General features: G+C 38.9%; 1 protein-coding gene across 1 annotated transcript in view; it reads left to right on the forward strand.

Moving 5' to 3' along the window:
* Positions 1-25,315, forward strand: part of Rc3h1 (ring finger and CCCH-type domains 1) — an 81,534-nt gene that overhangs the window by 3,248 nt on the left and 52,971 nt on the right. The window contains exons 2-4 of the mRNA XM_050130656.1: positions 17,270-17,681; positions 23,241-23,361; positions 24,755-24,994. Of these exons, the coding sequence (XP_049986613.1) occupies positions 17,451-17,681; positions 23,241-23,361; positions 24,755-24,994 (592 nt within the window). The 5' untranslated portion in view covers positions 17,270-17,450. The remainder of the gene's footprint in view (positions 1-17,269; positions 17,682-23,240; positions 23,362-24,754; positions 24,995-25,315) is intronic.

The following is a 25,315-nucleotide window of genomic DNA, read 5'->3' on the forward strand; positions in this document are numbered from 1 at the left end:
TCATATTGAATTTTGTTAGAAACAGATGGAATATCATTTGTATTATAATGATACTTATATTAATTTGTGGCCCTAAACATATTATAAGAAATACATAATACTAACTTGTGAGTTTGTAGGTTTTTGGTTTTTTTTTAATATTTATTTATTATGTGTACAATATTCTGTCAGCGTGTATGTCTGCAGGCCAGAAGAGGGCACCAGAGATGGTTGTGAGCCACCATGTGGTTGATGGGAATTGAACTTAGGACCTCTGGAAGAGCAGCCAGTGCTCTTAACCACTGACCCACTTCTCCAGCCCAAGTTTGTAGGTTTTAAGTTAGAAAAAAATACATTGTTTCATCAAGGATTTACTAATCTCATTTGCTACAGTCTTTCTAAAGACAACAGTCTTTCTAAAGACTAAAGTCTTCAATTAGGGAATCATGGAGAGATGGCTCAGTGTTTAAGAGTGCTTGCTGTGTGGTTGTGAGGACATAAGTTCAAATCCTCAGCACTCCTGTAAAAAATGGTGTGTGTTAAGCATGCCTCTAACCTCTCATTGTGGTGGGGGCAGGACAGGAGGATCAGTGAGTGGGGTTTATTTATTGGTCACCAGCCTAGCTCCAGGTTTGGTAAGAAATCCTGTCTCAAAGGAATAAGGCAGAATGCTAGAGAGTGGCAGGTGAGCGCTTCCCTGTGTGTTATTTATCTGCATATAGACATGCACATATTAACCCCACACACTCTTTTGTTTGTTTTTAATGATAGTTTCTCTGTGCAGCCCTGGCTGTTCTAGAACTTGTTTTATAGATCAGGCTGGCCTTGAACTCACAGCTCCTCCTGCCTCTGCCTCTCAAGTGCTGGGATTAAAGGCACAGTATACCACCAAAAATACCTGCCTAAAATCTTTTTAAAAATCACTACATGGAGGAGCTGGAGAGATGGCTCAGTGGTTAAGAGCATTGCCTGCTCTTCCAAAGGTCCTGAGTTCAATTCCCGGCAACCACATGTGGCTCACAACCATCTGTAATGGGGTCTGGTGCCCTCTTCTGTCGTGCAGACATACACACAGACAGAATATTGTATACATAATAAATAAATATAAAAAAAATCACTACATGGAGCCAGGTGGTGGTGGCGCACCTCTAATCCAGCACTTGGGAGGCAGAGGCAGGCAGATCTCTGTGAATTTGAGGACAGCCTGGACTACAGAGGGAGTTCCAGGATTGGCTCCATAGCTACTAAGAAACCCTGTCTGGAAAAAAAGAAAAGAAAAATTTAAATCTGAAATTGGATATTGACCATTTGTGGATAGACTCAGTATCCTTTTGTTTTTTTTGATTTTTTTTTTAAGAGTCAGCATCCTTATTTTTATTAAACATTAAAATGTTTCCTTGGGCATTGTTTTGATTTTTTTTTTGTCAAAACTGTTTTACGATATGATTCCTTAGTTTTTATATCTTCAGTATCAGTGCAGTCTTACTACTTTAGTTCAGATTTTCTCAAATATTTAAACATTTCCTGTATAAATCTTTGAAACTATAGTTTAAGTATTAAATTACAGTTATGTGTGGTGGCTCATGCCTATTACCCCTGCACTTAAGACACAAAGGCAGGAGTGTTGTCTCAAGTTTTAAACTATTTTGGGCTACAAGGTGAGATCTTTTCTCAAAAAAAGAAAAGAATAGTTTAAAATTTTTCTTTCTTTTTTTTTTTTTTTTTAAGACAGGGTTTCTCTGTGTAACAGTTGACTGTCCTGGAAATTGCTTCGTAGACATTGCTGTGTAGGCTGCTCTTGAACTCACAGAGATCTGCCTCCCTCTGCTTCCCGAGTGCTGTGATTATAGGTGTGAACCACCACTGCCTGGCTAAATTAATGAATTAATTCATTAATTTATTTTGGAGCAGGGTCTTATTATGTTAGTAAGTGTTGACTTTGTAGACCAGGCTGGCTTCAAACTCTTAGTGATTGTTGCTTTTCTGCCTCTTGAGTACTGGAATTAAAGGCTTGTATCACCATGTCTAGCCTTTAGATTTACAGTTTCTTAGTAATAAGAGTTAAAAGTTTTGTTGAATCCTATGAAGAGATTGGAAAGGGGAATATTGTTGTATATCATTTAAAAAATTATAGGGTTGGGGGTGTATGACTCTGTGCTTGCCTAGCATTCATGAGGGCTTAGGTTCTAGCCCCAGCACAAAACATTGAAACTCAAAAAAGACCCCCAAAGCTGTGGGTCATTGCTTTTAGCATTGTAGAGACAGAGATAGTAGGATCACTGCAAACTTGAGGCTAATCTGGGCTACAGAGTAAATTCCAGATAAATATGGACTAGAATGAGGCCTCCCTCAAGAAAACAAACAAAACTCTGTGTGTGTGTGTGTGTGTGTAGTTTTTGTGAGCATGTTCATTAAAACCATTTATTTACTCCTAGTTATGTTGCATTGTTAGCCTTATTTCACAATAACAGAATCTGGGGTTAGAAGCAGCTAAGTAAATAGCGAAAAGGTCACATAATTAATAGGCAAGAATGACCTCAAATCTAGGTCAAATTTGCCGTTTTACAACAGCCACCATATGTATCATTATTAAACCTAAAAGCATCTTTTATATTGACATATCTTTTTCCTACTATGAATTATATTTTATAATAGTGTACTTGACCCCTAACTTTCTGTTATTTGCATACTGCCAAACACTTATATGACCAAAAAGGTATACATTTAAAGTCTTTAAAAAAATCCTTTTTTAAAGCAAGTCCAAATGCTATAAAATATGGACATTCATATTTTTTATATCTCAATTTTTATTTTATGTGTATGAGTGTATGTGTGTACACCATTTTGGTTCCGGCAGAAGTCAGAAAAGGATAGATCTCCCAGAAGGCTGAGAGCCACCATATGGGTGCTGGGAACCAAACTCAGGTTCTCTGCAAGAACAACAGGTGCCCTTTATCTCTAAGTCATCTCTCCAGTACCTACAAATTCACAATTTTAGCAAGACAGATTTTTGGCATTGCTATAGTTTGTCACATAATTACTAAATTGTACCTTTGAATTACTTTATGAAAAATTAAAAATAATTTTAATAATAGTTAATATTGTTAAGCTAGGTCATCTTGAGCTTCTTCACTAATGTTTTTCTTTCCTTTATTATGCCATAGCGCATTTAGAATTTTGCAAAGTCTTCAAGACCTTAGTGGCTTAGTATGGATTTGGTGGGGCCCGATTAGTCTGTTTTTCATGTATCTATCAGTGGTCAGTCTGCCACATAGTGAATAAACTGTTAAGTGATCTCTGTTTGGTGACTGTCTCGGGTCAGGATGTTCCTTGGCAGGGTTTTCTGACCTGGTTTAGCTTTGGTACTGACTATATTTATGCTCAGGGGTCAGGTATTCTTCAGGGTTGGGTTCAGAAAGACTTCTCAGATTTGTCTTTACCAGAACTCTTGTAGATTTGAAAATCATTGTGCTTCCTAGGATTTATTTAGTTCAGTATCTCCTGGGCAAGGCTGGATTTGAATTACCTTTGGAGGTTAGAATGTTTCATCAGACATTTATATAAAGAAATTATTTTACTTTAGAGTTTAAGATATTTCTTATATTTTCAGGCATGAGATTTCTCAGTCCGCAGACCCTATGTGTCCTTTATCCCTTTAGTATTTTCTTTTGTGTGTATGTTGTGTGTGTGTGCATATGCCTATTAATGTGAGTGTGTGTTTGCAAGTGAAAGCCAGAGGAAGGTGTTGAGAATCTTCCCAGTATCACTATGACCTTTGTGTTGGGGGGGAGGGGGGAGGTGTATGCATACCACAGCATGCATGTGGAAGTCAGAGGACACCTTGAAGAAGTTGATTCTCTTCTACTTTTTTGTTCCCAGGGGTTGAATTCAGGTTGTCAGACTTGGTGGCAAGTGCCTTTACCCACTGAGCAATCATCTCTGAGGCCTGTCCACCTTTAATTTTTGAGACAGGGTCTGTTAGTGAATTTGAAGCTCATCTAATAGCTGGGCTGTCTGGCCAATGAGATTAGTGCCACCAGCACTGTGGCTATAGGCACATGAACCTGTGCCCTCAGGTTCTAGGGATCTGAATTCAGGTTCTCATGCTTACATGGCTAGCACTTACTGGCTTGAGTCATTTCCTTAAGTTCCTTGTCTGTCTGTCTTTTTTAAATATTTATTTTTTAAAATATTATGTATAGTGTTCTGCCTGCATGCTAGAAGAGGGCACCAGATCTTATTATAGATGGTTGTGAGCCAACATGTGGTTCCCGGGACTTGAACTCAAGACCTCTGGAAGAGCAGCCAATGCTCTTAACTTCTGAGCCATCTCTCCAGCCCCCTAAAGATAGATTTATATATATAAATTTGAGGCAGGGTTTCTCTGTAGTTTTGGAGCCTGTCCTGGAATTAGCTCTTGTAGACCAGGCTGGACTTGAATTCACAGAGATCCGCCTGCCTCTGCCTCCCGAGTCCTGGGATTAAAGGAGTGCACTGCCACTGCCCAGCTAAAGATTTATTTTTAAAGTAAGTCTCTGTCTCTGTCTCTCTGTCCCTCCCCTTTGTGTGTGTGGGGTGTGTGTGTGTGTGTGTGTGTGTGTACCTGTAAAATGCAGGTGCCCACAGAGTTCAGAAAGAAGGTGTCAGGTTCCCTAGAGTTGGAGTTGTGAATTGATGTGAACCACCCAATTTTGGAGCTGGGAACCAAGCTCAGGTTAATGCAGGTGCCCACAGAGTTCAGAAAGAGGGTGTCAGGTTCCCTAGAGTTGGAGTTGTGAATTGATGTGAACCACCCAATTTTGGAGCTGGGAACCAAACTCAGGTTATCTGGAAAGACCAACAAGGCTCTTAAGTGTGGATCCATCCTGCTAGCCCTCTCTTCAATATTTCTTAATGAATACAGGAATCTTGAAATCTGAACAAAGGAGCTAGACCTGGTTGTATATTCCTATAATCTCAGCACTGGAGGGGCTGAGTCAGAAGGATGAGAAGTTTGCAGTCTGTCTAAGGTATATAGAGAGTTCCAGGCCAGTTCAGACCAAAAGACTTAATGCCTTACTCATAATTATGCAAAGCTTGACTACCTTTTGTGTAGTTGTAAAGCAGAATAAAAGTTGTAAATTAAGTGTGAGAGTAGAAGAGCTATAGGTAAGGTATTTAACAAGGAGATTAGTAAAAGAAATTGCCCCTCTGTACCCCACCCAGGGGGCTGGAGAGATGGCTCAGAGGTCAAGAGCACTGGCTGCTCTTTCAGAGGACCCGGGTTCAATTCCCAGTACCCACACGTCAGCTCACAATTGTCTGTATCTCCAGTTCCAGGGGATCTGACACCCTCATACAGACATACATGCAGGCAAAACATCAATGCACATAAAATAAACATAAATTAATTATTTAAAAAAATTTCCCCCAACAATAACAAAAAAATCCCACCACCTATGTTATCCTAGAGCAGCATCTACCTGCCTAATACTTGTAGACTTTTGAGAGTGTCATTAAATAGTATGCCATATATTCCTGACAATAAGTTCACTGTGGAAATTTTAAAGTATTTTTGTAATAAGAATAATAAAAAAAGTTATAGAAGTATATAGTAGAGTAGAAAATATTAGTGGGTTTTGTGTTATTTTGTTTTGCTTTGTATGAGATAGTCTTATGTAGTCTAGGCTGGCCTCAAAATTAGCCAGGCGGTGGTGGTGCACGCCTTTTATCTAGGCACTAGGGAGGCAGAGGCAGGTGGATTTCTGAGTTCTAGGCCAACCTGGTCTACAGAGTAAATTCCAGGACAGGCAGGACTGTTTCATATAGAAACCCTGTCTCGAAAAATGAAAACAAAAAAAATCCGCTGTGTAGCCAACTTCTCATCTTCCTTACCTCCATCTGATTCTTTTGCCTCAATCTCCCAAGTGCTGGGATTCCAGGTGTTTCTACCACACCTAGTTTTATGCTAGGTCTGGAATCTCAGGCCTAACGCATACTAGGCAAACATGCTGCCAGTTGAGCCACATCCCCAACATAAGAGAAAGCTGTTAGAGCATAGACTTTCAAGTGAAAACTATCTAATGCTCTTTTCTTTAAACAAGCTCCTTTTTTTTTCTTTTGGCTCCCTTCCTTCCTTTTTTCCTTCCTTCCTTCCTTCCTTCCTTCCTTCCTTCCTTCCTTCCTTCCTTCCTTCCTTCCTTCCTTCCTTCCTTCCTTTCTTTCTTCCAAGACAGGGTTTCTCTGTGTAGCTTTGGATCCTGTCTTGGAACTCTCTCTGTAGAGCAGGCTGGCCTCGAACTCACAGAGATCCATCAGCCTCTGCTCCCCGAGTGCTGTGCATAATGCTACATAACCTCTGTGTATAACATGTATCTATGTACATGTTGCACTTATTTCTTTCCCATTCCTCTTAAGCCCCAGGCAACGATTGCTCCTTTTACTGGCTCCATAGTTTTCCTTTCTCTGAATGCCAGGTGGTATGAAGCGTTTTAGACTGCCTTTTCCTTTCACATGGTATGTAAGGTTCCTTCAGGTCTTTTCATAGCTGGATAGCTCATTCATTTACTACTGAGTAATATTTTTGCTTGCATCAATTTAATGTCAGTTAAATAAAATTTAAAATTTAGTTCCTCAGTTGCACCAGCATATTTCAGAGGATTAATAGCCATACGTAGCCAGTGGCTGCTGCTTTGAGCCAGTCATAGTGGAGCATGCCTTTAGTCCCATCACTCCAGAAGCAGAGGCATACATGAGAGTTCAAGGCTAGTCTTGCTTCATTTTCAAAACTTAAGTGGGCATAGCTTTGTAGTTGTATTCCATTGATCTTCCTGTTTTTGCACCAGTTACCAGACTGTCTTTATGACTACATTCCTGTAGTATAATTTGAGGTTGAGTGTTGTAATGCCTCTAGCAGTGTTCTTGTTCCTTCTTTGGCTGTTCTTGGTGTGTTGGTTTAATAGGAATTTGAATGCTTGACCCATCGGGAGTGGCACTATTAGGAGGTGTGGTAATGTTGCAGTAGGTGTGGTCTGGTTTTTAGAAAGTGTATCACTGGGGCTGGAGAGATGGCTCAGCGTTTAAGAGCACTGGCTGCTCTTCCAGAGGTCCTGAGTTCAGTTCCCAGCAACCACATGGTGGCTCACAGCCATCTATAATGAGATCTGGTGCCCTCTTCTGGCATGCAGGCACACATGGAAGGAATGTTGTATACATAATAAGTAAATAAATAAGTCTTTAAAAAAAAAAGTATCACTGTGGGGGTGATCTTGGAGGGCTCAGATGCTCAAACTAGGCCTACTCATTCTTTTTCCTGTTGCCTACAGATCAAGATATAAAACTCTTAGTTCCTTCTCCAGCACCATGTCTGCCTGCACACTGCCATGCTTCCTGCCATGGCAATAATGGGCTAAACCTCTGAACCTGTAAGCCAGCCCCAATTAAATGTTTTTCTTTATAAGATTTGCTGTGGTAATGGTGTCTCTTCACATCAGTAAAGCCCTAACTAAGACACATAGTCTTTTTGTGGTTCCATATGTATGCTTGTATTTTTTTTTTTGGCTAAGCTTGTAAAATATATCAGAATTTTGATGGGTTTTACATTAAATGTAAATTGATTTTGGTAGTATAGCCGTTTCTACAATATTAATTCTGCCAGAGTGGAATGACTTTGTTGTCTAGTATCTTGTATGATTTCCTTTCTTAGTATCTTGAAGTTTGTTACAGGGTCTTTCATTTTTTGCTTAGATGTATTTTCAAATACTTTTTTCTTTTTATTGGAGGTTTTTTTTGTTTTCTTTTGTTTTTTTTTTTTTGTTTGTTTGTTTGTTTTTTCGAGACAGGGCTTCTCTGTAGCTTTTGGAGCCTGTCCTGGAACTAGCTCTTGTAGACCAGGCTGGTCTCGAACTCCCAGAGATCCGCCTGCCTCTGCCTCCCGAGTGTTGGGATTAAAGGCGTGCGCCACCACCGCCCGGCTATTGGAGTTCTTTTGAATGCAATATTGTTCCTGACTTCTTTTCCTAAGAGTATACTGCTTATTAGAGAAGGCTACTTTTCTTTTTTTCACTGATTTTGTATATTGCAACTTTACTGTGTTTGTTAGTCTGACAGGTTTCCAGTAGACCCTGTCTACTAGACCAGTAGAAGTTTGACTTCTTCCCTTTCTTGTTATCCATTTTATGTCTTGCTGTTGTCTAATTGCTATAGCTAAAACTTGGTGCACTATATCACATTAAAAAAAAAGGGAGAGTGGACAATCCTGTCTTTTTCTTTATTTTAGAGAAAATGTTCTCAGTTCCTCTGTAATACTTTTTTGTTTTGTTTTGTGATCAGTTGTCAGCATGTAGCCCAGGCTGGCTTAGATTACACAATTCTCTCATCTCAGCCTCCTGAGTACTTTTATTACAGGTGTGTGCCATGAGGAGTAACTCACTGTTCTTCCCACCTCCCTCACACACCTATTTTCCCCATTATATTTTTTTCCATTTGGCATGTATATTTGCATGAATATCATGGTGCATATGTGGAGGTCATAGGACAAGTTGGAGTAGTTGGTTCTCTCCTTTCGTGTGGGTTTCAGGGACTAAACTCAGGTTGTCAAACTTGAGAGGGTAGGTGCTTTTAACTCAGTGAGCCATTGCGCTGACTCTGGAACTGATTATGTACTACAGAGTGAGACTCTGTCTCAGAAAACAAGGTTGAGGATAGAGCATTATCGGCAATTAAGAAAACTTCTAGAATACCCAGGTTCAACTCCCAGCATTCACAAGGAGACTCAACAAACATCTGTAACTGTAGTTGGCCTCTATGTGTGCCAGGTATACACATGGTGCATGTAGGTACATACAGGCAAAACACTCTTACACTTAAAAATAAATCAGTTGATCTTGGCAGCTGGAGGTGGTGCTGCAGGGCAGAATGGAAGTGCCTGTACAGGTTCCTGGATTCTGAGCCGAGCTCTGGCAGCTGCCCTACCTGCCATCCTCCTGAACCATGTGAGAGACTGCAGCTCTGCAGCAGAGTTACAGGTGTCTGAATGGGACACTGTAGGAGACTGTGTCCATGGGAAACCCTCAGTGGTTTACTGTTTTTTCACATAGCTAGACAGATTTATCAATCCTGGCCTACCCTTTTCATAACTAAGTGTTATGATACTAGGCCTGAGTCTTCATGATTAGAGTTTACCTGTTACGGGGTTGTACATTGTGATGTGACCTTTTCTGTGGGAATTTACTACTTAAACCTTTTCATGGCATTCCTTTCTCCCAAAGTGGATCCTTCTTTGATGGAAGACCCACTCAATGACTGGGCTCTTCATTACCAAAAGAGTGAGGAGTTTCGCCCTTCATTCAAAGGCTTATAGAATTCAAATTTTAAGTGTAGCTACAAAAGGCATTCTTATGGCTATGATCTTTACCTTTTGCAGTCGGCTTTTTCTTTGGGTTGCCTGCTTGCAAATAACAGAGACTTATTATTAATTATGAAAGTTTGACCTTAGCTTAGGCTTGTCCCACTAACTCTTAGAACTTAAATTAACCTGCTTCTTCTATAAATCTACATTTACCATGTGGCTTTTTACCTTTCTTTCATTATGTTCAATTCCCTCCATGTCTCATTGGTGTCTCACTGGGGTAATTCACTGGCATAATTGTGTGCCAGTGTTCCTCCTTAAAATTGTGTTCCTCCTTAAAAGTAAGCCTCTGGAGGCAGAGGCAAGGAGATCTCCATAAGTTTAAGACCAGCCTAGTTTACTTAGGACAGTGGTTCCCAATCTTGCTAATCCTGAGACTCTTCAGTATAGTTCTCCACATTGTAGTAACTCCTAGCTATAGAATCCTTTTCTTTGCTACTTCGTAACTGTAATTTTGCTACTGTTATGAAGTCATAATGTAAAAATATATGATATTTCACCCCTGTGAAAGGGTCTCTCCATCCCAAAGGGATTACAACCCACAGGTTGAGAATCACTGATTTAGTTAGCAATTTCCAGGCTAATCCTGTAGGGGAATACAGTAGTGGTATTGGGATAGCCTGACTTATGGGGAAGCCAGGATATACTTAGAGCCGCAATAGGAAAGCTGTGGAGGGGTAGAACCACAATAGGACAGCTCTGGGGGACAGGGTAGAGCCTGACAAAATTGGGAACATGGGGGTGAGAGGAGAAAGGAGGGTGGAAGGGGAAGAGGAGGGAAGAAAGGGAAGGTTGAGGAGACCTTGAGGGAATGGGATAGTCGAGATGGAGGAAGGACAGAGATGAGAGCAAGGAAAGAGATTCTTGATTGAGGGAGCCATTATAGGGTTAGCAGAAACCTGGCTCTAGAGAAATTCCCAGGACTTCAACTAAGACCCTAAGCAATAGGGAGAGGGGACCCAATCTTCATTTGCCCTGTAGTCAGACTGATGAATATTTTATTCCTCCATTTTGTTTTTGTTTGTTTGTTTGTTTTTTGGATTTTTCGAGATAGGGTTTCTCCATAGCTTTTGGTTCCTGTCCTGGAACTAGCTCTTATAGACCAGGCTGGTCTCGAACTCACAGAGATCCGCCTGCCTCTGCCTCCCGAGTGCTGGGATTAAAGGCGTGGGCCACCACCACCCTGATGAATATTTTAAATGTCACCATAGAACCTTCATCCAGCAACTGATGGAAACAGAGGCAGAGACCCGCATCGAAAAAGGAATTTTATTATATAATATCAAGTTCTATTTGTCAGGCTTTTTACCCTCTAACTCAATACCTTTTTACTTAATGTATGTCTTGGGTAGTTGTACATTTATAGAAACATTAGCATATGAAATTATATCTAGTGTATTGTGTGCTATACGGTTAGAATTCAACCCATATATTTTATGGAGAGATATTTTTACAGTCAGAATTGTGTCTTTCCTCAAAAAGGGTGTCATTACTAGAAACTTCTAATCTTCAAGGCTTAAACTATAATTTCCTCTGTACGTTACTGATGCTCCACTGGGAATTACATCACTTAAGTGTAATAATAAGCCTTTAATTTTCTTTGTGTTATTTCTTACTTAGGTTCAGTTTTCAGCACAGTTACAAATTTTCTCTTCTCTGATGTGGTCCCTTCATGCTGGTTGCTATAGAAATGTTCCAGAGAAGTGATAAATTAGGTTAAGGTCAAGAATAGTGGTTCTTAAAAACCCTCCCATTCCCTTTACCTATCTTCCCACCCCACCCCCATCCAATCCTCAGAGGGTAAGGCACATGGCTTTGGGGAAGGTCCAAGGCCCTCCCTACTATTTGTAGGCTGAGCAAGCTATCATTCAAAGAGAGTAGGTTCCCAAAAAGCCAGAATATGCAGTAGGGATAAATCCTGGTGCTACCACCAGTAGCCCCTCAGTCTGCCCCAGCCATGCAACTGTCAACCCCTTTCAGAGGTACTAGTTTGGTCCTATGCCTTTTCCTTCCCAGTCTGGCTGGAGTTGGTAAGCTCTCATTAGCTCAGGTAGACTGTTTCAGTGGGTGACCCCATCATGGTCTTGACCTCTTTGCTCATATTCTCATTCCTTCCACTCTTGAACTGGACATTGGGAGCTCAGTCCAGTGTTCCGATGTGGGTCTCTGCCTCAGTTTCCATCAGTGGCTGGATGAAAGTTCCGTGGTGACATTTAAGATATTCATCAGTCTGACTACAGAGCAAGGCCAGATTGGGCCCTCTCTCCTCTGTTGCTTAGGGCCTTAGCTGGGGTCATCCATGTAGATTCCTGGGAATTTCTCTAGAGCCAGGTTTCTTGCTAATCCTATAATGGCTCCCTGAATCAAGATATTTCTTTTTCTTGCTTTCATCTATGTCCTTCCTCATTCTTGACTATCGTGTTCCCTTGAGTTCTCACCCCTCCCCTTATCCCCTACACTCCCCCTTCCACCCTTCCTTCTCCCCCCACCCCCATACTCCCAGTTTTGTCAGGTGATCTTGTCTGTTTTCACTTTCCAGGTGGATCTATATGTTTTTCTTAGGGTCCACCTTATTACTTACCTATTCTAGGATCATGAACTATAGGCTCAGTATCCTTTGTTTATAGCTAGTATCCATTTTTGAGTGAGTACATACCATATTTTCATCTTTTTGGGCCTGGGTTTCCTCATTCAGGATAGTGTTTTCTAATTCCAATCATTTGCATGCAAAATTCAAGATGTCACTTTTTTTACCGATGAGTAGTACTCTAATGTGTAAAAGTGCCATATTTTCTTTATTCTTTGGTTGAGGGGCATTTAGGTTGTTTCCAGGTTCTGGCTATTACAAATAATGCTGCTGTGAGCATAGTTGAACGCCTTTGTAGTATGATTGAGCATCTTTTGGGTATATGCCCAAGAGTAGTATTGCTGGATCCTGAGGTAGGTTGATTCCCAGTTTTCTGAGAAACCGCCATACTGATTTCCTAAGTGTTTGTTTTCATGGCTTGAACAATGCATGGCACATCAAAGTAAGGTAGGCCTGAACTCTTCCCCCTGTATTAAGGCTGAGCAATTTAATCCAGCATGGGTAACAGGTTCCCAAAACATGACAACTCTTGAAAACATTTAATTGGTGTGGCTTGTTTACACTTCAGAGTTCAGTCCATTATCATCATAGTGGGACATGGTGGTGTGCAGGCAGACATGGTGCTGGAGAAGTAGTTGAGAGTCCTATATATTGTAGGCAACAGGAAGTGGTCTGAGACTCTGGGTGATATCGTGAGCATATATGAGACCTCAAAGCCTATCTCCACAAACACTTCCTCCAACAAGACCATACCTACTCCAATAAGGTTACACCTCCTAATAGTGCCACTCTCTTTGAGAGTTGTTTTCTTTCAAATCACCACAGTTGCCATGTGGGGTAGAATTAGAAGTGATCTAAGAATTCCTTCTTCCTTTCTTCCTTTCTTTCTTCCTTTCTTTCTTCCTTCCTTTCTTTCTTTCTTTCTTTCTTTCTTTCTTTCTTTCTTTCTTTCTTTCTCTTCCTTTCTTTCTTTCAACAGAGTTTTGCTGTAGCCTTGTAGATCAGGCTGGCCTCTAAGCCTAAAGTAAACTAAAACCTGTGTTTAAGTCCTAACTCAAGACTTAATTAATTAGCCCTGGGCTGAAAATACTGTCCACTATCATCAAGTGTTTATCATCTATAAACAGGTATACTTACATCAGGAGAAGAACTCACAGCAGGTAATGATGAATTTTAGTTTCTAATTTTCTCTAAATTAAGGAAGTATAAAATTAACCTGTAGTTTTATGGCAAGAGATGGTAATATGGTGTAATTTAGCTGTTTAGTAAGGCTATTGCTGTGCTCACAGAAAAATCTGACCAGTGGACATTTGAAAATTAAAATAAACTTTTGAGAAACAAAGCTATAAAAAAGACTTTTAATGATTTTAGTAGGTTTACTGATGTATAATTTACAGAAAATAAAGTTCACTAAGTGTAGAATTAGTGACTTTAGTTTATAGAGCTGTGCGTTAATCTGGTTTTAGATTTCCCGTTTGCTAATGTTAACCACTATTAACTTCCATCTGTAAGATAACACAAATTATAGGTTTAAAGGTAGCAACTTAGGAGTTTGGCTTCCCTGAATCATAGCCCTGCCATTTACTTTGAGCACCTCTCTGTATGTAACCTTTTAAAATTTTAAATTGGGTAGTAACTGTAATTTTCAAGACCCTCCAGCAGATGCCTTAAATCATAGGTAGTGCTACTCTGGGGATAGAACATAGTACATAGTCTCTCTGTGTGCTTCATACCCTGATACCTCCTTTGCACCATTGATTTTGTACTTTGGGGCCTTTTTTTGAGAGGTTATTCAACACAAATGGGTACTTAATGGGTTCCAGGCCAGCAAGGGCTACATTGTCAGGCCCCATGTCAGCCCCTTGCCCAACACCAGGAGGTTATCATCTATAAATAGCTATAATGTTTCCTAAGAAGAAAAACTAGTTTAAAATGGGTATTTGATAAATTTTAAATTTAATCTTTCTCTGAATCAGGGATCCAACAGCCAAGATGGCTATTAAGAAACAATTAGATAGCATATACAGTATAAATCAACAATGACTCAAAATATATTAAACAAGAACTCCTGAAATGAGTCCTAAATTTTAAATTATACTCTATTCTGAATATCATGATGGAATTGTGCTGTTTGGGAGATGATTCACCTCTTTGTCCAAGAATCTGGATGTTAGTATTTTAATAATTTTATTTCATGTGTTTGCTCTTAGCCCAAGTAGAAGAATGTTTATTGCATTCATTAAACCAAACCATATATCCTGTATGGTGCGTGTATGTATGTGTGTGGTGCATATGTGCATATATGTGTTGTATATATGTTAGAGATGATGTGAATAACCGTATTTGATAAACTTTGAATATTTAAAAAGTGAAGTTGGAAAAAGAAACTTAAAGAATGAAAAAGTAGGAATTTTTAGATCATTTTCTACAGTTAATTCAAACTTTGAGAATCTTTGCTTTGTAGTTTATCGTTCTCGCAATAGATTACCTAAGAGTGACTTATAGGTTTTTTTTTTTGTTTTGTTTTGTTGTTGTTTTTGATTTTTGGTTTTTCGAGACAGGGTTTCTCTGTGGCTTTAGAGCCTGTCCTGGAACTAGCTCTTGTAGACCAGGCTGGCCTCAAACTCACAGAGAACCACCTGCCTCTGCCTCCTGAGTGCTGGGATTAAAAAAAAGCATGGTGCCACCACCGCCTTGCGACTTACAGGTTTTTAAAAATTGATTTTTAAGTTAATTAGGGAGAGAGAAAAATATGAATGAATATGGTTTATGAGTACAGGTACATGTGCATTTGAGCTTTGAGACCACAGGAGAACTTACGGTAGCCTGCTCTATTTATATCACTTGCTGCCTAATTCCTTTGAGTTAGGGTTTCTTGTTGAACATGAAGCTAGGCTGATGATCAACAAGCACCATCTACCCTCTTTCTCCATTTACTTATGTGTATGTGTATGAGCATGTGTGTGGAGCTGCCCACAGAGGCCAGAAGAGGTGTCAAGTCTCTGAAACTGGAGTTAGAGGTTGCTGTAAGCTGGCCTGCTTGTGTGCTGAGAATCAAACTCAGGTCCTCTGGTAGAGCTAGTTCTCTTAACTACTGAGCCATCTCTCCAGGCACACCCTCAAAGCTTTTTAATTGATGTAATCCAATTTCTATTCTTATTTTTGTTTCCTGAGCTTCTAAGGGTAACCTTAAACAATAATAACAACAAAACCCCAACTCATTGCAATGTCCTGATGTTTCCTTTATGCTTTCTTGTAGCAGTGTCAGATCTCATATAAGCCCATAATATGTTTTTATTTGGTTCTTATAACTGATGAGAAAGAGGGTTCTATTTTCATTCTTCATATGGATGTCCAATTTTCTCAGTACCATTTATTGAAAAGGCTGTCCTTTCTCCAATTATATTTTTAGCACCTTTGTCAAACCAATCATTTGGCTTGAAAATAAAAGTGCATGAGATTCCACTCCTTCAAATGAGCACATACCATAATGAGTTAGAAGGTCTTACGTTGAGCTCTGCTAATTCTTTTGTGATCACTTTCTTTAAATTAAGAAAAATTATTTTTATATGTATGGGTGTTTTGCCTTCATTTATGGTATGTAGTGGGAGGGAGGGGGGTGCTGGTGGGGACCAGAAGAGGATGTTGCATTCCCTGGATCTAGAATTACAGCCGGTTGTGAGCCACTATGTGGGTGCAGATTGTCTGGAAGAACAGCAAGTGCTCTCAGTGGTCTCTGCAACCCTATCTTTTTTTTACATGTAGAGTGTGTGCCATGACGCAATGTGGAGGCAAGAGAACAACTTGTATAAATTCTCTCCTTCCACCACATGGGTTCCAGGGATTGAACTCAGGATATCAAATCTTGGTGGCAAGTACCTGTACTCACTGAACCATCTCACTAGCCCTTGTGTCCTCTTTTAGCTTTTCTTGTTGTCTGCTATATTTTGTTATTTTTTTGTTTTGTTTTGTTGGCCTTTCACTTATTTTATAATCTATCTAGGCTCAGAAAGCTATGGTTATGCCTTTTACTTTACCTAGAATACTAGGAATTATTTTTTACCATATATTTTAACTTTCATTATAAATATCGTTACTTTAGTGCACAATACCCCACACATACCTGTCCAAATTTGGTACAGTTCCATTGTATATATGTGCTTTTATCTCCCTGTACTGTATCATCCATTCATAAATGTACAACAATTTGCAACTATCAGTTTAACTGTGATTATTGTTTATATAATGTAGCAGAAGGAGACATAATAGACTTGTGACTTAGCTTACTTGTCACTGTAATCCTTAGCACCAGACTTAGCAAAGAACAAAAGAGCCACAATAAATATGCTTCTTTAAAAAAAAAAAAAGGCCAGTCCTGGCTGGCCTCTGGCTGGCGTCAGACCTAGAGATCTACCTACCTTTCCAGTGCTGAGATTAATGATGTTAGCCACCAAGCCAAGCCCACGTGTTTTATTTTACTGGGAAGGAAGATTTCTAGCTATAAATGATTTAGAAAGGGTATCTTTAAAATGTATTATTTGGCAATTTTACATACTTACACAATGTATTTCCATCCTATCTATCCCCAATACTTATTTAGAATATGCTGCAAACATGTTTTATTTAGCAGTTGACTCTGTAATACAAGTTCTATTTTATTTTATTTTATTTTTATTGTTTTTTTTTTTTTGATTTTCGAGACAGGGTTTCTCTGTAGCTTTTGGTTCCTGTCCTAGAACTAGTTCTCCTAGACTAGGCTGGCCTCGAACTCACAGACACCTGCCTGCCTCTGCCTCCTAAGTGCTGGGATTAAAGGCATGCGCCACCACTGCCCGGCCTACAAGTTCTATTTTAATATCCACATGATGTCTCATAGTAAGTGTTAATAACTTAACACAAACCTGTTAGGTATTATTTATAGCTGAGTTTTATTTTAAGTATTTATGATATGTTATAGAAGTTAAAATGTAGGCAGTTTTACAGTTTACTATTTTTTGTTTATGAGAACAGTTTGAACATATGCAAATAACTGATTTAGAAAATGTATTGAATTTGGATCTGGTTAAATTCAGTGTGTGATTTTTTTTTTATTTTCAAGTTTGTTTTATATATACTATATATGGAAGATGGAATTGATTATTTACCATAGCTTTGCTTTTATAAAAATGTAAAAAAGAGATTACTGTGATATTAAAGTGATATGAAGGTGGTAGAGTCAAAATTGGACTTAATGATTTCTTTTCAACAGTTTAATTGAAATTAAAAAAAAATGAGCGGCAGATCATTCTAATTTCTTTCCTTTCTCTGTTTTTCAGGTTATATTTCACACTATGTGCTGACTGTATCTACAGAAGATATTTAAAAAAAAAAAAAGATAAACTTTTTTCCAAGATTTTGATTCCAGTGGAATCTTTGCTTTAGATTGTGTGTGTGTGTGTGTGTGTGTGTGTGTGTGTGTGTGTGTGTGTGTATTAGTGAATTGTAACTCCAGAAGCAATGCCTGTACAAGCTCCACAATGGACGGATTTCCTTTCCTGCCCAATTTGCACTCAGACTTTCGACGAAACAATTCGAAAGCCCATCAGTTTGGGCTGTGGCCATACTGTCTGCAAAATGTGCCTGAATAAACTCCACCGTAAGGCTTGCCCATTTGACCAGACCACTATCAATACAGACATTGAGCTCCTTCCTGTGAACTCAGCATTACTGCAGCTAGTGGGTGCTCAGGTAAGATAGTAACTTAGTACTGATTATTGTCTTTAATTGACTATTTTTAATTATATGTGTCTATGTTTGGGTGTGTTTACTTCAATGTAGATACAGATGTTGCATACAGAAATATTTATAGATATGTATATACATTGATTATTTGTGTATTTTCTTGCTCTATTAGCCAAATTTTTTTTCTTTTCTTAGGTTTTTTGAGACGATATTTTTTTGTGTGTAGGTCTAGAGCCTGTCCTGGAACTCATTCTGTAGACCAGGCTGTCCTCAAATTTTGAGAGATCCACCTACCTCTGCCTCTCAAGTGCTGGGATTAAAGGCATGCGCCATCACTGCCTGGCAGCCAAGATAATCTTAAGGGCACCACAGTTCCAATAGCAATGTACATATTTCATGTTTAGATACTGGTTTCTAAACAACTCTCCAATAAAAGGAACCATAACTCTTGGGAGAAATGGTCAGTTCTAAGGCTAGGACAGCATGTACTCAAACAATCCTGGAGTATTTTGTGCAAGTATTCAAACAAAGTGATAGGACCATGTCAAGGGCATACCAGAGCTAGTTGAAAGAGCTTCCAGTGGCAAAAGCTAGAAGGGTTTGAGCAAAATAAATAGTCATGTACTGAACTGTAACAGAGTATAAAAAAGAATCAAAGACTCTATGCAGATAAAATTGAAATAGAAAAATAACACAAGGATAGCTTTGCTTAGGTGTTCATAATTTTACTTTTTTTTTTTTTTTTTTTTTGGTTTTTCGAGACAGGGTTTCTCTGTGGCTTTGGAGCCTGTCCTGGAACTAGCTCTGTAGACCAGGCTGGTCTCGAACTCACAGAGATCCGCCTGCCTCTGCCTCCCGAGTGCTGGGATTAAAGGCGTGCGCCACCGCCGCCTGGCCCATAATTTTACTTTTCTTCTGCCTGTGATTTAATTTCATTTAGGGAATTTAAAGTCACTATCTCAAACCTGATTTTTATTTTTTCTTCTTTTTTTTAAAAGTCTTATTTTCAAAGACTTATTTACTACTTATTTATCTATATGTCTATTTATTTATTTATTTATTCATTTTTGGTTTTTCAAGACAGGTTCCTCTGTGTAGCTTTAGGGCCTGCCCTGGAACTCACTCCTCCCACTCTTCAACTGGACTTTTGGAGCTCAACCTAGTGCTCCGCAGTGGGTCTAAGTAACAAGGCGAGAACCCTAAGAAAAACATACATAGATGCACCTAGAAAGGGGGAAATAGACAAGATCACCTGACAAAATTGGGAGCATGGGAGTAGGGAGGGCGGAAGAGGAAGATGAGGGAAGAAGGGGAATAGGAAAGAGAACTTGAGGGAACGGGATAGTCGAGGTGGAGGAAGGACAGAGATGAGAACAAGGAAAGAGATATTTTGATTGAGGGAGCCATTTGGGAGCTAAAACCTGACACTAGAGAAATCCCCAGAAATCCACAAGGATTACCCACCCCAATTAAGACCTTTAGCAGTAGAGCAGAAGGTGCCCAAACTGGCCTTGCCCTGGTAGTCAGACTGATGAATATCTTAAATATCACCATAGAACCTTGATCAGCAACTGATGGAAACAGACAGTGGTGTTTTTTTTTTTTTTTTGATTACACTCTTTTTAATTGTGTTTTTGTTCATTGCTGATTTTTGTATATGAAGATACAAGGCAGAATATAGCTAGGCAGAAAAACTAAACTGAAACTGAATGCAGGGAAAAAGAAGGCAGAGTCAGGGAGATACCATGTTGTCATCCAAGAAGCAAGAGATAACAAACCATGACCCTCGTGGTAATATGAAAAACACAAACCATGACCCTAGTGGTAATATGAAAAATAGTAGAAATTGGTTAATTTGAGATATAAGGTTTAATAAATAAGAAGCTTGAGCTAATAGGCCAAAGCGTATGTAATTATTTCATAAACAGCTGTAGGAGCCAATGAGTGGGACCAGGTGAGAGAAGAGAAACCAGTCCAGGGAGACCAGCAGAATAGAGAATATTTGTAGCTACAGTCACAAACAAAGGATTGGCTTCCTCCTTCCACCATGTGGGTCCAGGAAGTTGAACTTCAGGTTCAGTGGCAAGCACCTTCATCCTTTGAGCCATCTTGATGCTCCTTCTCAGATTACATCTTTGAACTTTATTACAGTTCTGAAAATATATGTATAATCTGTGGCTTTTTCAGTTGTTCATTTAAGTATAAGTAGCAGATGTGTTCATTGCTATGATTAAAGAGTGGTTTTGATGAATAACTTAAGCCATATACAAATATTTTTGAATTTATTTTTATTTTATTTGTATTGGTGTTTTGCCTGCATGTATCTCTGTGTGAGGGTGTCATATCTTGGAGATACGGACAGTTGTTAGCTTCAAGGTGGGTGCTGGGAATGGAACCCGATATGCTCTGGAAGAGTCAGTGCTCTTTACCACTGAGCCATCTTTCCAGGCCCTGTCATATACAAATATTAATGTTGGAGGAACCTAGCAAATGCTGTCTTAGCCAGGTGAACTAGATTAATGTGAACAGATAAGTCATACTGATAGTAGATCTTTGGCATGATGTGATGAACGTGGCATTTTTTTCCTCTATGGACCTAATACCAAAAATATCTAACCCCAATCTCTTTATGAGAAAAACAAGATCCTGTCAAAAGTCAGTATATAACATGGATACCAGAGATATAAAACTGAAAATCATCAAAACATAGGCAGTACTGGAAAATAGTAAAAACTTCTGGAATCTTATAAAAAAAAATAATGTATTAGGTATCCTGGATGAGATTTTGGAACACAGGAAGGCTGTTAGGCGAAAGTGAGGCATTTTGAGTAAAATCAGGATTTTTAGCTGTAATGATGATGAGTCTTAACTTTGGCATATCAATGTCAGTAATTCTACCAACACAGCATGATAATGAGACAAAGTGTGGTGTGATAAGAATTCTCTGAACTGTCTGTCATTTTCCTGTAATATTAAAATGCTTCTATAAAATCTTTTTTTAAACCAGAAAAAAATGTTTAATCTTACTAATAATTAGGGAAATGCAGGTTTAGATAGTTGCTTTTTTTTTCTTTTAACCTCCTCAGCTTGCCACAAACAGTGTCTGACTAGTGGTGGTCATGGACTTGGAAATGCAGACTTTTGTGTGTTGCTAGGGAGGATGTTTTCTGGGAAGCTCTGGAAAATAAAGCTGACGTGCATACAGCCCTGTAACTGTAGCAGTTGCACTTCCAGGTATTTAACACATGCTTACAAGTGGGACCGGTAGAGGGATGTCACCATGTCTATAAAAGCAACTTAGAAATAGCCTAAATATCACAGTGATTCACTGTGTAGTCTGTACTACAGAAATACTCCACATTTATGGAAGTTTCCTAAATCCCCACAATTATGGTAGAAATCAAAACTAAAATTATTTTTTTAAAAAAAAAACAGAATCTTGTATATCTCAAGCTGTCTCAGATTCACTATATATATTCACTATATATATATGACCTTAAACTCCTGATCCTCTTACCCTTTTCCCTCCTGCATGCTGGAATTACAGGCACATGCCATCATACCTGGTTTATGAGGTGCTAAGGATTGACTCCAGGACTTTTCTGCATGTGAGGAAAGCACTACCAGTTGAGCCACATCAGATCAATTTTAAAAGCCATTGACAATTTGGGAGGCAGAGAGGCAAGTTAATCTCTGTGAGTTTGATTGAGGTCTCATAGTGAGTTCCAGGACAGCCAGAACTATATAGTTCTGAGACTCTGTCTCAAAAACAAAACAAACAGACCAAACCCAGTGACAAAGTTTAGCATACCATTAAGTTCTATAAATCATCATACACATGATTAGATATTTAAGGATATACTACTATGCATATCAAATACAGGGAATGAGAAGAGTCATGGGGAACTCACAATATACTTCAGGAAGGCATTTACATAGGCAAAAAAAAAAAGACATCCTTTCCACCAAAAAAAAAAAGCATTGAATTTTAGAATCTAAACCTCTCTCTCTCTTTTTTTTTATTTTTTATTTTATTTTTTTTAATTTTCGAGACAGGGTTTCTCTGTAGCTTTTGGTTCCTGTCCTGGAACTAGCTCTTGTAGACCAGGCTGGCCTCGAACTCCCAGAGATCCGTCTGCCTCTGCCTCCTGAGTGCTGGGATTAAAGGCGTGTGCCACCACCGCCTGGCTTAGAATCTAAATCTTTTGTACCAAAATATTTTAAATAAGTTTATGCCAATCCTCGTGTTTTCATCGGAACAAAAGGCATTGTAGTTGAGTAGAAAATTTCCTAGGCCTCAGAGTTATCAGAAAAATCTTTCCAGGTGTAAATGTTGTGACTCCAAATACTAAATCTTGAAATAACTTTATATCTGTGTGATACATTTGGCCCTGAAAACAAGTTTTTCTTAGAAAATTTGAATGACAGTTTAAGCCTGCACTGCTACCAGTTGGCTATTCTACTTCTTTGTTGAAGCTCCCTCTAGTGACATAAAAGACTATCTACTCCTTAAATTACTAAATTCCTTTCAGGAGAAAGTATCATACACAACACATATCTGAGCTTCTTGAAAAACAAAGGCTTGCAGCAGTTCACCAAATTTTACAGATTAGGGACTATAGAGATAGTTCAGCAGTTAATCGTTCCCAGCTCCCGCACCGGACAGCAACGTGCATACTCAAATGCAGATAGATACACATAAGGAGAAACAAAGTTTAAATCTTTAAAAAATTAACTTGTTCATTTTGGTGTGTGATGCTTACTTGCAAGTTCTTTGTAATAAAGCTTTAATAAATGTTTAAATTATATACAGTTTAATCCCGTTACTTAGCTTTGGTATTGTTTACAATGTCAAGTGTTTTCAGCTTTGGTTTTGCCACCTGTATGTCTCAGCTTAAGCGTTTTGTGTTCTGTTTCATTGCTGATTCTAACCTCTTCATCCTGTATATTATCTGTAAAATCATGTCGGGATGTCAAAGAATTAAATATATAAACATTTAGTGAGTCTTAACGTTTTATATATATACATATATACACACACATATATATATACACATACTCACATACTTTAGTATTATTAATGTTTATTATTATTATTATTAAAGCAAGGCTGGAGAGATCTGGCTTGATAGTTAAGAGAACTTGCTGCTCTGGCAGAGGACCCAGGTTCAGTTCTAAGTCCCTACGAAAGTCACTCACAACCATTGCAGTTCCTTCGGATCCAATACCTGCATCTGGCCTCTTTGGACACCAGACATGTTCATGGTGTACTTACATTCATACAGATAAAATAAATGAATAAATATATTAATCTAAATCATGTATATTTTGAACTTTTTTTTTTTTTTGACTTTTGAGATAGGGTCTATATAGCCTTGGCTGCCCCGGAATTTGCTATATAGACTATGCTGGCCTTGAACTCAAAGATCTGCCTTCCTCTACCTTCTGAGTGTTTTGGGATTAAAGCCGTGCACCACCACACTGACTGAAAGGGATTTTTAAATACTTTTGTCACAAGGTATCTGAAATGATGATAATATTCAAAACTTTTCTTTTGGCCTCCAGATCCCTGAGCAACAGCCCATTACTTTGTGTAGTGGGGTTGAAGATACAAAGCATTATGAGGAAGCCAAGAAATGTGTAGAAGAATTAGCCTTGTACCTGAAACCACTCAGCAGTGCTAGAGGTAAATGCAATTATAAAACTCATGCTAAACAAACAGTAGTTTGTTTTTTGAGACAGGATTTCAATGTATAGCCCTGGTTGGCCTAGAACATTCTATGTAGATCAGGCTGGCCACATTGAGGGAGATCGACCTGCCTCTACTTCTCAAGTGTTGGGATTAAAGTTGCGTCCCACCACACTTGGCCAAATATCTGTTAAGGATACTTCTATTACCATAAAAATTGCATGCTATAAATGAATACTAATGTATGAAAACTTTGTCTCTCCTCCCTTTCTCATTCACTCTTCTCTTCATCTTGCACTCTTTTCCCTACTTAGTTTTCAGTGTTAGACAAGCATTCTACCACTGAGCTATTTCTCTCTACTGCCAGCCTTAGTAAATGCTAATGAATTCATTTATTCATTGTAAACCAAACCTACTTTGTCCTGATAATTTCATTTGTATTTTAATAAATAAAGCCTGCCTGAAGATCAGAGAGTAAAACGGCCCCATTGGTCAGCCTTACAGACCAGGCAGTGGTGGGCTACACCTTTAATCCCAGCAGCCATGCTAGTTTGCCATAGAAACTGAGGTAGTAGTCCACTCCTTTAATCCCAGCCCTAGAGAGAATTATAAGACTGGAAGTGACAGCTGTCAGACACAGTCTCATTCTGAGATTCCTGGAGGCAAGGATCCTCATTTCAGACTGAGGTAGAGATAAGGGCCAGTGGCTGGCTGTTATGCTTTTGTGACCTTCTGGTTGAACCCCAATATCTGTCTCTGGATTTTTTGCTATACTACTTCATGCTAAATAATAATATAAATCACAGCAAATAAAGTAGTACTAAATCCAGAGTTTAAGTAATGTTGGAAATATGAATGGCTGGAGAAATGACTGCATATAATAGTGGTTTAGAAGGGCTTTGCATCAGTTGACAGCCCCTTCTTTTCCCTTGGAGACAAGGTCTAGCCCAGATTGGCTTTAAAGTTGCTTTGTAGCCAAGGATGACTTTGAACTACTTCTGATCCTCCTGTTTATACCTCCCAGTGCTGAGATTAATAAATGAATAACAAATAGTATTTTGAATGTCATACTTTCATTTGTTTTACTTTTAAATGATAGTCTTGTATAGTTATTCATTTATTTTTTATGTTTTTCAAGACAGGGTTTCTCTGTGTAGGTGGCTCTGTCTATTCTGGCCTAGAACTTACAGAGATCTGCCTGCCTCTGTCTCTCAAGTGCTGAAATTAAAGACTTGGGACACCAAACTATTGACTTATTGTTTACTTTAAATACTCTAAGAGGACCAAGAACTAGTCACATGTCTACAAATCAGCCACTCTAGAGGAAGTGCTCTTGGATCACAAAATTGCCCAGTAAACTTAGAAATAGCTTCTTTGTTCTTGTCTGCAGGAGTGGGTCTGAATAGCACTACTCAGAGTGTTCTGAGTCGCCCAATGCAGAGGAAGCTTGTGACCCTAGTCCACTGCCAGCTAGTGGAAGAAGAAGGAAGGATCCGTGCTATGAGGGCTGCTCGATCTTTAGGTGAACGCACAGTTACAGAGCTCATTCTCCAGCACCAAAATCCTCAGCAGCTCTCCTCTAATCTCTGGGCAGCAGTCAGAGCTAGGGGCTGCCAGTTCCTTGGACCAGGTATATAATTAAAGTTTGGTTGTTACTGTTGTTGCTGTTGACTGCCCAGTCCCCACCCTTACAAGGTATTCTAAAAGTATGGGATAAAACAAACCCCTTAAGTAATGTACAAATTTTTCATCTTTTGTTAAATTCTCTTACCAAGTACTATTCCATTGATAATCCAGATTTGATGTTAATTTTTCAGAGAATTCACTGATTTTTCTCTTGATAACAGAAGCTTATACACTTTGAAATGCTTTTTCTATATCAATGACCTATCTACTTAATAAAATATATAGTAAGACAGAATTGTCCACAAGCATGGCTTTAAAATGTAAT

Source organism: Alexandromys fortis, unplaced genomic scaffold (genome assembly GCF_014885135.2).
Source record: "Alexandromys fortis isolate MF-2015 unplaced genomic scaffold, M_Fortis_MF-2015_v1.1 scaffold_346, whole genome shotgun sequence".
In the NCBI taxonomy this organism is placed as follows: domain Eukaryota; kingdom Metazoa; phylum Chordata; class Mammalia; order Rodentia; family Cricetidae; genus Alexandromys; species Alexandromys fortis.